This window comes from Miniopterus natalensis, chromosome 4 (assembly GCF_054644295.1).
Source record: "Miniopterus natalensis isolate mMinNat1 chromosome 4, mMinNat1.hap1, whole genome shotgun sequence".
In the NCBI taxonomy this organism is placed as follows: domain Eukaryota; kingdom Metazoa; phylum Chordata; class Mammalia; order Chiroptera; family Miniopteridae; genus Miniopterus; species Miniopterus natalensis.
The window spans coordinates 97,742,449-97,758,437 of NC_142084.1; the positions used below are offsets into that span (position 1 = coordinate 97,742,449).

The 15,989-nt window shown below is 55.7% G+C and overlaps 1 protein-coding gene across 1 annotated transcript in view; it reads left to right on the plus strand.

Annotated features, from left to right (window-relative positions):
- The first annotated feature begins 12,443 nt into the window (after positions 1–12,443).
- The window catches only part of RADIL (Rap associating with DIL domain), a 43,413-nt gene continuing 39,867 nt past the window's right edge, over positions 12,444–15,989 (plus strand). Inside the window, exon 1 of the mRNA XM_016213656.2 lies at positions 12,444–13,020. Within this exon, the coding sequence (XP_016069142.2) occupies positions 12,486–13,020 (535 nt within the window). The 5' untranslated portion in view covers positions 12,444–12,485. The remainder of the gene's footprint in view (positions 13,021–15,989) is intronic.

Consider the following 15,989-nt stretch of genomic DNA (forward strand, 5'->3'; position numbering starts at 1 on the left):
GAAGCTCCTGGGGTGGGCAGTGTAGGGACACCGGGTGCACACCGGAGCAGCCCCTGACCTGCTCTGGTCCTAGGTGCAGAGGGGGGAGCAGTTGGCGAGGAGAAGCTGTTCCTTGGCCGTTTCTTCTCCTGTGGGAAAGTCCAGGGCAATGCCGAGAGCCGTTTGCCAGAGCGGCAGGCGCATCCTGGGGCTTGCCTCCTGCTCCAGAGGTAGGGCTTATGACGCAGACATTCAGGTTTTGTTTGATGCCCATCCGTGGACCCGAGAGGCTGCCCCACAAGCCCAGAGGGAGGGCCTCGCTCATTTGATGGGACCTGGGTAGGGTGTCCATGACACCCCAACCTCTGGAGCCCCAAGGAGCCCAGCCACAGGGCCGTCTGCTCCTGGCACACAGACATGCACTGGGGAAGGCTCCAGGCCCGGCTCCAGGGTCTGAATGGAATCTCCGGGTCCCTGGACCAAGGATCTGTGTCAAGTCAGGCGAGCCTCAGTTTACAACCCCCAACGAGGGTTGGTGGGCAAAGACAGGATGCCTTAGGCTTAGTTCTGGTACATTCCAGGGTATGTCAAGGCTCAGCCTCTGAATCCCACATGTCCAGCCAGTATTCACCTGACACTGTCCCCAGACAGGCGGGTCCTGAGCAGGCAGATGCTTGGGGGATACGGTTTGTTCTCTTAACCATGTGTGCATGCATGTGAGTGTGCGTGTGCGTGCGTGTGTGTGTGTGCGGCTATGCTGGCACTCCCAGCCCCTTGAAGCTGCCTTCACTGGGCAAGCCTGCCCTGCAGAGCTCACCAAGTATGTCCCATCAGTTGGGGTCAGGATTGGAGGTGGGGGGAAGGGAAGCTTGGGGGGGGGTGGCAGGCTGGGCAGGGCCTTGCCCTGGTTGGGGCGGGGCCCTTGTACTTGACCTCTGGGCCTCAGGCCTGGGGGTGGGGTTCCTGGGATGATGTTTAGGAGGCCTCCCAAAGCATGGCACCGTGTTGCCCAGGTGCTGATGGGGATCAAAGCCCCACGCTGGGAGCTTGGGACACTGACCTGGGGCTTTCCCAGTGGCTGTTGCTGAGCTCCTTGTCTGCTCCTACATCTCCTGTGCCCCCTCTTCTGGGCATTTGATCTTGCATTTCCCCCAAGCTCCCTCTCTATGCCCCTGAACCTTTCGAGGAGGTGCTGGTTCACCCCCTCTCCCCCCCCCCCAACTCCTATTCATCCTTCAAAGCCCTGTTCAGCAGCATTCTAGGCTGGGCACTGGGTGTGTGGGGTGGAGAGGGCTAGACACTGGAAATTCAGACACCAGCTCCCTCTTTCCGTCTGTCCTCAAGGCTGCCACATGCTAGGATGTGCCAACTAAGCAGCTGTCATGTCTGAAGCAACCTGGGCTACCCTGTGTCATTTTTTTAAGTTGCTGGTTGCAGCCGTTGAATTGATTTTATGACCACGGGTGGGTCTGAGCCCTCTGTTCTAGAAACAACTCTTGCCGGTACCCTTCAGGAAAGCCGTGGACACTGGTCCCAGGTGCCCAGTACCTACTGATGGGCGGGGTCAGCACCGTGCCATCCCTGGGAGCCTGGGTGCCCTCACACCACACGGGGACAGTTGAGGAGAAAGAAATTCCGAGCATCTGTGATCTGGTTCCCCAAACCCTGACCCCACTAAGAGGAACACAGGACCAGGTCCTTGGGTCTGTTGTTCCGGTGACGGCCATGCTCAGGGGGCTGTGGGGCTGGATTGTGACACTGGATGCCCGTCGGGTGGGCAGCATGTGAAGCCTTTTCTGGGGGAAACAGGAGCTCCGATTGCCTTTCAGACTCACTTTTATAGACCTGTCATGTCCACAGTGCGTGACAATGGCACTTGTGGCGTGAGTTTGCAAAGTGCCCTGCTGGTATCAGACCCTTTCTGTGTTTGTGAAATTGCTATTTTGTATTATTAACACAGTATTTGATAAACATTTGTATGAAGACTAATCCTGCCAGTAAACGTTACTGTCTCCAGTGGAGTAGAAAGAACTCCAATAAATAAAAATTCAAGATGCCTTGCTCTTGCCCAGTTGTCTTTTTAAAAAGAACTGTTGTGAATTCTTTTCCATAAAAGCAATCTCTGTTCACTGTAGGACACTTGGAGTACTTAGAGAAGCACAAGTACATGAAAAAGGCTGTGATAGCCACCTCTTGCTATATGACAGATTATTCTGAAATATAGTGGCATCGAACAGTGGTAATCACCAAGTCGCTCAGGGCGCCTGCAGTGAGGAATTCAGAGTCTGGGATGGATGCAGAGCCGGGGGCTGGGGGCTGGGAAGGCTCGTTGACTCACGTGTCTGGGGGCTGATGCTGGCCGCTGGTAGGACCCTCGCTGGGGAAGCTGGCCAAATACCCTGTTTTAAAACGTGGGTTTTGGCCCTGGCTGGGTAGCTCAGTTGGTAGAGCGTCATCCTGATACACCAAGGATGTGAGTTCGATCCCTGGTCAGGGCACATACAGGAATCAACCAATGATGCCTAAGCAAGTGGAAAACAAATCAATGTTCTCTCTTCCTCTTTCTCTCTCTCAAATAAAAAAGAAGTAGGGCCTGGCTGGCGTGGCTCAGTGGTTGAGCATTGACCTAGGATCCAGAAGATCATGGTTCGATTCCTGGTCAGGGCACATGCCCGGGTTGTGGGCTTGATCCCCAGTGGGGGGTGTGCAGGAGGCAGCCGATCAGTGACTCTCATCAGTGATGTTTCTATCTCTCTCTCTCCCTCTCCCTTCCTCTCTCTGAAATCAATAAAGACACACACACACATACACACACACACACACATATATATATATATTATTTTAAAGTAGGTTTTATTACTATTCAGGTATGGTAAGGCCGACAGTTCAGGAGATGACGACCATTGAAAAGATAGTTTGTTACTCACAGTTCCCAAGAGAAGGGGCACAGAATGCCACACAGGGCCACTAGGGGAAGCACCAGGGTGGGTCAGGAGGCAGAGGGGGCCAGGGGAAAATGTGGACAAGAATGCTTATTGTGGTTTCTGTGGGAAGGAACAGGTGAGGCAAGGTGAGCAGGCTTAGGACAGGCTGGTTTGGGTAATGTCAAGACCTCTGGGGTACAAGGGCTGTTCCTAGTTTTGTGGTACTTGGTCCTGGGGTGATGAGGGCAGGGGGATAGTGGCCTGGAGTATAAGAGCCTGACAGAGGAGGTGGGGAGGGACGGTCTCCAGATTGGTTGGTTTGCATATGAGAGGTGAGCTCACAGGTGAACTATTTACAATCTCTAGGGATTGGCTGACCCTGGGAGGGGCAGTCTCCCCATGCTCAGTAAGGCCTCAGGTGACAAAACATCAAAAGGAAAGACATGCTTAATACACACCCACAAGTGACCTCCCCATGTGGCCTGGGCTTCCTTACAACATGGCCGCTGGGTCTCAAGAGAAAGAGCCAGGCGGGACACACAGAGGTCATGCCTTGTCACTTCTGCCATATTCTGATGGTCAACACAGCTAAAAAGGTCCTCCCAACGTGAAGAGGGGGATATGCAGACCTGCTCCCCACCACCTGGGGAAGGAGAGTCCCAGTGACGGTCTGAGAAGAGCAAGGGATGGAACATGGATTGAGGTGGGTATCTTTGGAAATTCTAACCTGCCACAAACTCCGTCACCAAGAACTATCAGTTAATATTCCCTACCTATGCCCCTTGCACACCTTTTGAACGTGATTTTACAAAAGAGAGGTGATCTGTTATTAACAAAATGCTGTGATCTTTAGACAAGTCCTTCAGCTGCTCTCGGCTCAAGTTAAGTTTGGAGTTTTCACACATTTCTCTCCTTTTGAACCAGAAAGAAGGTCTCTGGCTGGACCAAGCTCTTTCACCCCAAATTTGAAAAGTGGGGCAGTTCATCCCAGGCAAACCCCCTGAACCTGTCCCCAAGGCCCCTTTTCTCTGACTCTTTAGTGAGCCAAAGCACCCGCCCTAGACTCATTTCCCCACCTGGTCCCTCTCCTGTTATACGAGGGCCCTTCCATGTTTCCCTGTCCCCAGCTTTAATAAATGGTCTCTAAAATTAAAAAAGAAAAGTGGTGACTTGTTCTCAATTCTCAGTTAAAAAAAAAAAAGTTAATACACCGTATTTTCTCAGTCTTAATTACTCTTTTCATACATACATCACAAACCAAGTGGTACCGTCTAACAAATGCTCACAGGAAACACATCGAGTAAACAAATACAAAAGCAGTGTTCGTGGAAATGTGGACCCAGCCAAGCACATTTGGTTCTTCAATAATGTGTCATCCTCAGACACAGGTGCTCATGTTTGTGATTTTATGTATGAGCGTGTTGCATGGTTGTATTTTTGACTAATGAAGTTGATCCTAATGCCTATGTGGGTTGAAATAAAACTTTTTATTTTTTAACTCTCTGAAAAACTCTTGAGGCATTAGATCCTGCTTGGTAAGGGCTACTCTCTCTCTCAAAAAAAACACACAACTTTTATTGCTATTTATAGAGAGAGAGGAAGGGAGCGAGAAAGAGAAACATCAAATTGGCAACCTCTCAGTACGTGGGATGATGCCTCACCCACTGAGCAACACCAGCCAGGGCTGGAATACAGCTTTTTGACATGTTCCCAGTCCCAAGAGCACTAGGATTTCCAGGGACTTTTCCACACAAATAGTCTAACGACCACTGGGTAGGTGATTTCTTAGGTGTCACCCAGCCAAAAAGTTTTGACAGTTAAATGAATGTAGTTCAAGTCTCTTTCGAGCCGGTCAGACACTCCGGAGGGAAGTCATTTGACGCGATCTTTTGAATGGTACCGAAACCCTCGTTGGTTGGTTGGTGCCAGTAGAACACGGCCACTACCCTGGCTTCATTTGGATCAGCATTTCCCCAGGCAGTGTCTCACCTGGGCCCCAGGTCCCCAAGGCGCACCCCTCCTGGCCACCTCCAGCAGAATATGCATAAACCTTCACCCGGACCGATGGCAGATGTCCTCCCTCTGCCGTCCTGCGGGCCCTACTCTCGCACCCCGCACGTGACCGGTGCCCTGGGGTACCCAGTGGTTGGCAGCTGCTCGGTATGTGACATGGGAAGAAAAACACTGATTGCTGCTTTTGGCTGACAGTCTATGGCCAAACCCAGAGCACTGCTATTTATAGGGCCTGGTGCGGAGTTCCTCCAGCATGGAATCCGGGATTAAATCACTCATCTTGCCAGCCACCTCCAGGGGTGAGAGAAAGGCTGGGATCTGTGGCTGCCCCTGTGCCTGCTGCCTCCTGCCCTTCCTCTCCTCTGGTCCCCAAAGCCAGTCTCTCTGCCCCTGGACGCCCCCATCCCTGGGAACCTGCACTTTGACCTTAACCAGATGCTTTTCCTTTGGGCTCATTTGGTCTTTTCCATGAGCGTGTCCCAGGACTCTGCCGCCCTCTGGTGGCCATGGAGGGCAGCTCAACACTTTACTTTTGTCAAGTAAATTTCCAAAGATACTCAACTCTGAAGTTCAAAACGTGTTTTGTTCGCCTGCCCAAGGGCCTGGTGCTGGATACAAAAATGGAATAAAAGTTCTTTCCCTGGAGAAGCTTGCAGTTGAGGGAGACAGTGAGAGGTGAGATGGGCAGAAATCTATTCATTTCTTTGTTTACTCATTTAACAAATGTTGACTGAGCACCTACTCGGGGCTAAGTATAGCAATGAAGACAGATGAGATGCTTGCCTTTATGGAACACAAGTCCTACTGTGTGTTACATACACGAGTAGTAATAAAGCCTCATAGTTAAGTGAAAGAGGCAATGAGATAGAGAATGACTGTCCAGACAATGGTCAGGGGACCAGAGTGGAGCTGAGTGTTAACGAGAGGGCGGTACCGGTGTGTAGACACGACAGGAACAGCATTTTAGGAAGAGGAAGCAGCGAGGGGAAGTGTTTTGGAGGAGGCGATGGGCTTAGCGTTTGAAAACAGGAGGCAGAGCCCGCCTGGCCGGTGGCTCAGTGGTTGAGCATTGACCCATGAACCTGGAGGTCACAGTTCTATTCCCGGTCAGGGCACGTGCCCAGGTTGCAGGCTCGATCCCCAGTCGGGGGCTGCAGGAGGCAGCCGATCAATGACTCATCATTGATGTTTCTATCTGTCTCTCCCTTCCTCTCTCTGAAATCAATAAAAACATATTTAAAAAAACAAAACAAAACAACAGGAGGCTGGGGCTGGCGCTCCACGGCAGAGGCAGAGAGCAGTTGCAGCAGTTGAGGGGGAGGGGCACCTGGGGTGGACTTTTGCAAACCCTACTTTATTCTAAGTGCATTTATAGAGGATTATAGGTGAGGAGTGACATTATCTAATTTGGATAAGGTGTATGAGTTATCTGTCGCTGCACAACAGACCACCCCAAAACACAGTGGCTTAAGCAACAATGAACATTTACCCTTTCACGATTTTTGAGAGCGGGGAATTTGAGGGCAGCTTTACTGGGTGGCCCTGGCACAGGGTCCCTCATTAGACGAACTTGGGGTGGTGGGCAGGGCTGCATTCATAGGAAGTCTTCTGGGGCCGGAGGACCTGCATCCAACACAGCTCGCTCACAGGGATGGTGAATTGGTGCTGGCTGCTGGTGGGAGGCCTTAGTTTCTTTCTAGGGCTGGTGGCTTCCGCCCGAATGAGTGATCCAAGAGAGAGCCAGGGCAGAAGCCACATCACTTATTTATTTATTTATTTAAATTTATTTTTTAATCCGCACCTGAGGATATTTTTTCCACTGCTTTTCAGAGAGAGTGGAAGGGAGAGAGAGGGAGAGCGAGAGGGAGAGGGAGAGAGCGAGAGAGACATCAATGTGAGAGAGACACATCTACTGGTTGCCTGCTGTGTGTGCCCCAACTGGGGCTGGGGATCGAGCCCACAACCGGAGTATGTACCCTTGTCAGAAATCAAACCCAGGACCCTTTAGTCTGTGGGCCAATGCTCCAACCACTGAGCCAAACTGGCCAGGGCAGAAGCCACATCTTTTATAATTTAGATCCAGAAGTCGCACTGCCATTTTGACATTTTATTGGTTACAGAGGTCAGCCCTATTTAACAAGGCAAGGGACCCCACGGGGGAGTGAAAACCAGCAGGTGTGAATCACGGGGACCATCTTGGAGGTTCGCTACCATGTAGGTAACACCTAATCTCAGTCTTAAAGGGTGAGTAGAAATTGGCCAGGTAATGAAGTTAGTATGATATGCTGAACTGTGTCCCCCTAAAATTTGTATGTTGAAGTTCTAACTACTGATGCCTCAGAATGTGACTGTATTTGGACACGGAGCCTTTAGAGAGATTACATGAAGCTGAGGTCATTAGGGTGGGCCCTAATCCAATATGATCAGTGTCCTTATGAAAAGAGATTAGAATGCAGAGGGAAGACCATGCGAGGACACAGGGAGGAGACAGCCATCTACAGCCAAGGAGAGAGGTCTCAGGAGAAACCAACCCTGCTGGCACCTTTATCTTGAACTGCTAGCCCTCAGGACTATGAAACAAACAGTGGGGTAATTCCAAATAGTTGGCATTACTTGATCCTAAAGGGAGGGGCAAATGTTTTCTGTAAAGGGCCACAGAGTAAATATTTTAAGCTCTTTGACCTGCCAGTCTGTTGCATGAAAACAGTTACAGACAACATGTAAATAACTGGACATAGCTGTGCTCCCATTAAACTTCATTTACAAAAACAGCGCTCAGGTTTGGCCCACAGGCCATAGTTTGACAACCCCTGCAGAAGAGGGGCGTGGGGAGGGATGGTTGATGGTCCTGGTTCACAGTGAGAAATACCTTACAAGGAAAAGACAGGCCTAAACCCAGGCCCTCCTTCCAGCCCTGATATTTGCCTCTTCAGGATCTGGGTGAGGGGAGGTTGTGTATGGTTATGCGGAGCCCCGTAAAGGTTCCAGTGTGTACGTGGTGAGTCCTATAAAGGGAATTATTTAATCAGACAGTCCCAGGCTCAATTCTTGACTCTCTCTCTAGCTGTCTGACCTCTCTGAGCCTCTATTCATCTGTAAAATGGGAGTAACAACATCTGTCTTACAAGGGTTGATGTGCCCTGTCAATGAGAGATGACCTAGGTAAAGCCCCTAGCATAGGGTCTGGCATACAGTAGGTGATCAATAAATGCCTGTTCCCTCTTCCCACTTTCCTTTAGCGAACGTGGGGTTCATACTACAATAGCTGCTAACCCAAAGGTTCGCTCCCAGGGTCAGAATTCTGCATCTTTATGTCGGAGGCCCGGTGATGCCCCCAGGCCTAGACCATGAGCATCCTGGTACAGAGGGACCTGTCTATAAGAATCCTTTCTCCAAGGGGAAACCCCAGCTGGAGGGCTGGTGCCAAAGTGAGTTCTTAAGGACACAAGCTTCTTTTAAAACAGGGTCACCCAAGGAGGGCGGTTGGGCCAGAGCCCCGGAGCTGACCTGGCCTGGTTTTGCATGGGTTTACGCAGAGGAGTGCCCTGATGTGATGTGTCATTTAACACCCTGGCTGCCGGCTGGGACAATTAGGTGGGGACAAAACACACTTATCCGCCCCCCAGCCTGAGGCTAGCCCCCCCCCCCAGCTCCCCGGCCCCGCCCCTCCTGCCGAGGCCCTGCCCCTTGAGCCGTAGAAGGGGGTGCAGGGCACAGCCCCGCCCCTGTCCTGGAGGCCACGCCCCCGCCATCGAGGCCACGCCCACACACTTAATTGGCCGGCGAGTGGCGCTGGCGCCCAGCTCAGCCCATCCCCGGCTCCGCCCTTCCCCTTGAGGCCCCGCCTCCTGGAGGCCTCGGCCCTGCCCATTGGCTGGCTCACGGGAGGAGCCCGCCCCAGTCTTCTCAGGGCCGGCCCCGCCCCCGAGGCCCCGCCCCCCGAGGCCCCGCCCCGGCCGTTGAGTGGCCGGCAGGAGGCGCCGCACGGGCTCCGGCTGACGGGGTGTGGGAGCCACGCGGGGCGCGGAGGCGGCAGCGGCGGGCGGGCCGGCGGTGAGTGCGGGGCGCGCGGGGAGGCCGAGGGCGCAGGGCGCGCGCGGGCGGGGGCTGCGCTGCCGCACAGGGGCGGGCGGGGCGGGAGGGCGCGGGCGCGCTCGGCCGCAGGGCCCTCGCGGGGCATCTCCGGGCGGCTCGGCGGGGCTTGTCCTGTTGCCGTGGAAACCGCCAGCTCTTGGGGCCGCTGCGGCCGTGGGGGGGGTCGGGACCTGAGAGCGGGCCACTCGCGGCGGGGTCCAGGGGTCGGCTGCGGCCCCCGCCCCACGGCCCCTGGGCCTCGGCCCGCCGACGCGAGGCCCCCGGGCTGAGGGGATTGGGCCGCGCGGCCCACGGGCGGCAGGCGCGGGGGGGGGGGGGGGGGGGGGGAGGGGTCCGCCCCGCCCTCTGGGTCTGCGTGTCACCCCGCACCCGCCTCCCGCGGTTTTCCTGTTCGCGCAGCGGCGCTCCCACTCGTGGGCCGGCGGAAAACGCCGTCTCCAGCCGCGCGACCAACGCTGCGTCTAACAGGACGGATGCTGGGCTGGGGCTGCGGGGCGGGAGGACGGGCCGGTGCCCCCAGGGAGCCGCTGGGGGGCCCCCCGCGGAGCCGCAGCCCAGCAGCGCCCGCCTAGTGCTTGGGTCACCTGAATGGCCTCAAGCACTCTCCAGGTGCCCGGGTTACAGGTGTCCCCGCTTAGCACGGGCCACCTCCCGTGCATTCCAGACAGGAGCCAGCCCCTGGTCCCACTGGCGGAGAAAGCCGGTCCCCTCTCAGGCGGCCAGCGAGCCGCAGCTACGTCCGACTCAGTGATGCTGTGTTTCAAAGCGTCGCGCTGGGTAGGGTTTATGGCTAACGCAGAGCCTGCCCGGCCGCCCCCGTCCCGGCCGGCCCTGGTGGGAGCCCTAATGGATTCCACATTGCGGCCCTAGACGGCCGCCGCCCCCACCCATCTGGGCAGCCTCGCCCTGACCTCGCTCACGGCACCCGCTGGTGTGACTCGAGCTTGTTTGCATCAGAACTTGGACTCTTCCGTGAGGGCCAGACGAAAACACTCCCTGAGAGAGGCCACGGCCAGCGTCCTGCAGCCTCGGCCAGTGTTTCCCCCAAATATTCGTGCGAGAGCCGGGCAGGAAAGGAAAAGGCAGGTCAGGCCTCCCCAAGCCCCGCTGTGGTTGCTCAGGCGAGCCCTGCTCTGTGGGATACCCCTGCACTCTTGTCCTCTCTAAACGCCAGCCTGTCCCATCGCGACACACAGGCTGTACTCAGCGTGCGGTGATTGGGAAGGAAGGTGACAAGTGAACAAGTGACCGTCCGTGGTTCCTCTCTGAAAATGGCCAGAGAGAGAAGGGCCGGAAGAATAAAGCTTCCGGATAAAACAGATCAGGGTCTGTGTTTACTGGGACTTCTTGGGTCTTAAGAAGGAATTACTGGAGGGCTTCGAGCCACGTTCTCCCCGACGTTTTCTGCTTCTTGGCTTTGCTGGAGTCCAGCGCTGGGGACTGCTGGAAAGGAGGGAGGGGCACTCGCTCCCACGGTGCTGGGAGTGGACTAGCAGTGATGTATCTGTAATTCTTTATTTCTCTTTTATTAAAGCAGAATTGTATTAGCTTTAGACGTTACAGAACCGAGATCCACCCCGGTGCAAAACAGCAGTTCGCTTCCCCGTTGTATGTGGGGCCTTTTAGGCCCCTGTGTTTACTTCACTGTTTTTCTGTGATGCAGGCTTTCTCTGCCCAGACACGGTTTCTGCAGTTTTCAGTGCCGCATTTACATTTATATTCAGACACCATCTCGAAAGGCAGAGGCTTCTGAGCTTTCCACCAGCCTGCTACTTTGGGTTTGTGTCTGGACCCTGGGGCTCTGCTTGGAGGAGGGAGCCGGGTAAGGGCAGTGTTTGTGGAGGGGTCAGGTCCTCTGAGCCAGGGGCATCCTGGAGGCACGTGCTGGCAGCAGCAGAGGAAGCGGGCTTGTGCCTTTCAGAAGGTGGTTTGGAGCTGCCGATGTGGTTGCAGAGCCATGCACATGTCCCGCGCACGCTCTGAAATGCTCCGCTGTAAATTTAACCGAAGCCTTTGACAGGCGCACTCGGGGAGGCCTTCGCCAGCTCCGGCCTCCCTAGGATTTGACAAGGGGACTTGTCATACATTGTTCAGGGGAGGAGAGGTGAAGCCTGTGACATACTCATTCCTGTACAGCCTCACTCACTCGAGGCCAGGGAGCCTCGTGTGCTCCTTTTGCTCAGGATACCTGCCGCTTTCAGCTGAGTCTTCAGAAAGCGGGTTCACAGTGAAAGCTCTGCCGGGGCCGAGTGTGAGCAACAGGCTGTCAGAGCAAGGGGTGTCCCCACCCACCCCAAAGCCTCTTCCACTGCCCATGGAGCTGTGAGTGAGTGGGGACTGAGGGTGTTGACTTTAGCTGAGTCTAGTGCTGACGTTTGTCATAGGTGCCTGGTGCTGCCAGGTCCTTACTGGGACCTGCGCACAGTTTCCAGAGGCTTCTAGAAAATGAGCTTTTCTTATTTGGTCTGTGCTCTTGTCTCTAGTGAGGACACGAGCACAGAAATGAGTACGTTAGGTGACGTGTGGTTCTCAGTCCTCGCAGACGTGGTGCAGTTTTCATGTTTATGGGTAGAGACGGCTCCTTCTGCCATCTGTCAGGGCCCCGGGGAGTCAAAGGACTGTCTCTTCAGAACTGAGGCCCTTGGAGTGCTAAGTGCACTAGAATGACGATTGTATGACACGCTAAGCTTCCAGGAGCTGTTTCCTCATTTCCCCATCAAGATAGCCTTTGTGGCCCGGACGGGGCCCGAATACCAGGCTGGACGGTGGGTGGAATGCACACATTCCAGTCATGCCTCCTGGGTTTGGGAAGAGCCCTTTTGTGTCCACTGCGGTCATATGGACATTCTAGCGCTGCTGTCCCAGGGACGTGTCTCCTCCAAGCCAGAACCGGTCACTGCCCGCTCGCCCCGTCTCACTCGTGTTTGCTATGAGTTTTGTCCTAGGCTGTGATGTAGGAGAGATTGGCTTTAGGGAGATCAGGCATTTCCCACTCTCCATGGTTTACAACTTCTCGTTGGGTGTGATGTGGTGGGTGGAGGGCTGCCTCAGGGAGACGGGCCACTCCGCCCTGCACATACAGCCTGTAGCCATGGCCACCACTGTTTCCTGGTTGTGCCCACGGTATGTGTGAGCCCAGCACTTACCAGTCGTGGGAACTGCACAGCAGAGCATGTCTTCCTGTAGGTGACCGCATCCTGCTTCCTAGTAGTGGCTTTCCTTGAAGGGCACCTCAGCCATGCACACTTGTGTTGTCCCCTGGGGTCCCCACTGTGGGGACTTTGCCGAGGGTGGCATGTCTGCTGCTGTGCTGGGCCCAGATGGCTGGTAAGTCTGTCACAGTTCACATGAGCCTGGTTTGCTTTCGCTGCTCCTGAGGGTCAGTGCTGACCCACCTGTGTCTCCTCCCAGGACACAACCGTTTCCCTGCCACTGGCTGAGCCCGAAGTCCCCACCCATGAAGACGGGCCCACCATGTTCTATGGGACCCACTTCATCATGTCTCCACCCACTAAGAGCAAGTTGAGGCGGCAGGGCCAGCTGCTATCCAGTGTGTTGTCCCGGACGCTGAGCTACAAGTACCGTGACCTGGACACTACCTTCGCCAACCTGGGTGCCAGTGACGACCCCGCGGAGCTCTCCACCCAGCTCTCAGCCCCCGGGGTCCTGAAGGTGTTCGGGGACAGTGTCTGCACAGGCACCCACTACAAGAGCGTCCTGGCCACCTGCACGTCCAGCGCCCAGGAGCTGGTGAAAGAGGCCCTGGAGCGCTACTCCCTGAGTCCCGAGTGCGCCAGCCAGTACGTCCTGTGTGATGTGGTGGGCCAGGCGGGCGACTCCGGGCGGCCCTGGCAGGCTCAGTGCTTCCGCGTGTTCGGGGACAGTGAGAAGCCCCTCCTGATCCAGGAATTGTGGAAACCCCGGGAAGGCCTGTCCCGCAGGTTTGAGCTGAGAAAGCGGTCAGATGTGGAAGAGCTGGCGGCCAAGGACGTTGACACTGTGACGGCAGGTGAGCGGCGCCGGGATGAGGTCGGCAGGGGCTGGTGGGGCGGAGGTGCGTTTGCTCTGGCGGAGGACAGCTGGGCCTGTCGCGTGTGTGAGGACTTCATGGTGGCCGTCTGGAGACTGCCTCTCGTCTGTGCTGCAGGACCCTGCAGGGGTGCTTCGTGGCTGCGGTGTAGTTGAGTGGCTTGTAGTCCAACCTCTCCTCCTGTGTAAGGCCCGTTGTCCCGCCTCTAGCTGTCCAGTTACCAGCTGCAGAGACACCATGTCCAGTGTGGTGCAGGAGCGTTACAGAAGTCCCGAGGCCCTGGTGACTCTCAGGGGCAATGAGAGGACAAAGGGCTGCGGGGTGCCTTTGGTTGTGCGTGGGTCTGTGGGTGCGGGTGGTGGGGGCCGTTCTGGAGGGAGGCCCAGCCTGGAAGCAGTTGGTCACTGTTCACCTGCGGTGTGCAGGCAGCGGTGGCCACTCTGAGCCTGGGCCTGGGCGGGAGGGCTCCGTGGCCTGTGGCCACTGCTGTGTCTGGCTGTTACTCAGTTGGTAGAAAGATGACTTTCAAATGTCAAAAGACTCTTAAATGTATCTCAGGTCATATGTGACTTTTTCTGAGTGTCCCGTAGAAAACAGTGGCTTTACATGAGCAAGTGGACTTGTCTTGTGTGGCCGAGTGGAAGGACGTGAGACGGCCTCAGGAGGCCTTTGATACTCCAGGGTGGACAGGGGCCTGAGCTGGACACTTCTGCACGTCGCTGAGCTGTGGTGTTGTGAATGCTCTTTTCTCTAAGTTTGCCCCGGGGGGGAACGTGGGACTCCCAGGGGCTGGTCTCCCTCAGGCTGGGTCGGAACCACCGTGTCACACAGCCACAGTGGTGCCACATTGCAGCAGCCCTCTGCTACCCTAGGCAAATGGCTTTGCCTCTTTGGGCCTCAGTTTCCTGACCTGGAAAATGGAGTTCATGAAGTAATGTACGGACAGTGCTTGGGAAGTCCCCGCCGTGTGGTGTTGTTACTATTAGCACTTCCTGCCCTTGTGGGCAGGGTGCTCCGTGCCCCACAGCAGTGGGTGCCCAGGACGGGGCAGGGTGGGGCCTCTGACGGGGTGCAGGATTTTATCACGGACGTGTTAGGTTCTGGCACACGGGTAATAAGAAGCAGGCCAACGTGGAGGATGTTGTTGTTTTAAGTCTCAGACCAGCCCCCCCCCCCCCGACTCCCGCACCCCCGGGCCCGGCGTCATGGGTTTGGTGTTTCGCCCTGACTGTCCTCCTTCTAGAAGACATCCCAAGAGGCCAGGGTGCGCCAAGTGGGTGAGGGGTCCACGGCCGGGCTGCACAGTGTGGGCGAGGGGCCGGTGTTCTGCTTGAGGCCACTGCCCTGCCCGCGTTTTCTCTGCTGCGCCAGCCCTGCCTGTCCTGAGGGCAGGGCCCCAGGTACCTAGGGGACCTTGGGAAGCCTACTCTGTTGCACAGCCGATTCCTGGAGGGGGACCTGGGGGCCAGGCAGCACCTGTGGGAGGGGGGCTTGGTCTTCTGCTCACCGACCCCATTCAGACTGTTCCTTACAGCAGCTGAGGCAAGAGGCCGCTTGCCCACAGCCTATTCACCTTGGTGGTGGTTTTGCGAAATCTTTCAAATAAAGAGTCTATTGAGCCGGCCTGGTCTCACTGACACACTTCTCTGGCGAGAAGCAGGTAGTGTTACCTGCCGGAGCAGGCCTTCCGCACCCCAGGGAGGTGGCCTTCCTTGCTGGCCTTCCATTCAGGGTGTGGTCTGGGCAGTCTTTGCCTCCTGACCTGCCATCCCCTCTCACCAGTGACAGTAAAGATGGCGTGGTGATCAAGACAGTGTCCCAGGGCAGGCACGCTTGCCTCTGCCATTGGAAAAATGGACGGGCCAGCCTGGGGCCAACCAAGGACAGACAGCATGGGACAGACAGACCCATGTAGCTTGGAGCCCTGCTCCAAAGCTTGACCAGAGTCCAAACCTTTGAGCTGATGTCTTCATTTGGTTATTCCCATGATGCACGGATCTGTGGACACAGAACTGTCTACACACACTCGCACATGTGCTTGCACTCACATGTGTGCACATATGGCAAGTACACATGCAGCACACACACTCTGAGCAGCTACCCTGTGCAGAGAACGTGCTGCGGCTTCTGTGGATGCGCAGGTGGCCATCACCCAGCCCTTTACCACACTGTGAGGCCTTCTCACCATCAGGGAGCTGAGCTATGATCCACTCCCCCTTCCTGAGACCCCCCTCAGTGGCAGATAAGCAGCCCGTGGGGTCCCCTGCCATCCTCACCAGCAGTGGGAACCAGGGAGAGCTTCAAAGTCACTGTGAAATAGGCCCTGGCCGGGTAGCTCAATTGGTTAGAGAGTCTTCCCCATACACCAGGTTGTGGGTTTGATCCCTGTCAGCACACAAGTCAACCACTGATGCACAAATAAGTGGGACAAGTTGATGTCTCTCCCCCTCCCCAAAATGACTACTAAACAAACAAACATACATCACTGGGAAGTGGGGGCAAGGACTGAAGGGTGCCAGTCCAGGGTTGGTGACTGTGCATTAGGTTTGATGACAAAGGATCTCGGGTTCATCTGTCTGCCCTGGGAGGGGGCCTTAGTCCTGGCTTCTAACACCTTCAGTTGTGTTCCCTAGTAAGCAGATAGTGGTGGGAAAGGGAAGGGACTGCCTGTGTGCCTATGCGTGTGTGTGCGTGTATGTGAATTAACTCTGGCCTTCCCAAGCTTCAGGTTCCTGAACACAGTCACAGTAATTCTCTTGATTCTGGTCATTGTCCCCACAGTAAAGGACTCACTGCTTGGCAGTGAGTGGGGTTCCCTGGTTGTACTGGTTTCAGAGTTGGCCTTTAGTGAGAGCCTATGGCGCTCATCTGAGCAGCAGCTGAATGCGGGCTCTGGGCACGGGAACTCCCCGCAGCCCATCTCCTGCACACGGACTAGAATTCCCCAG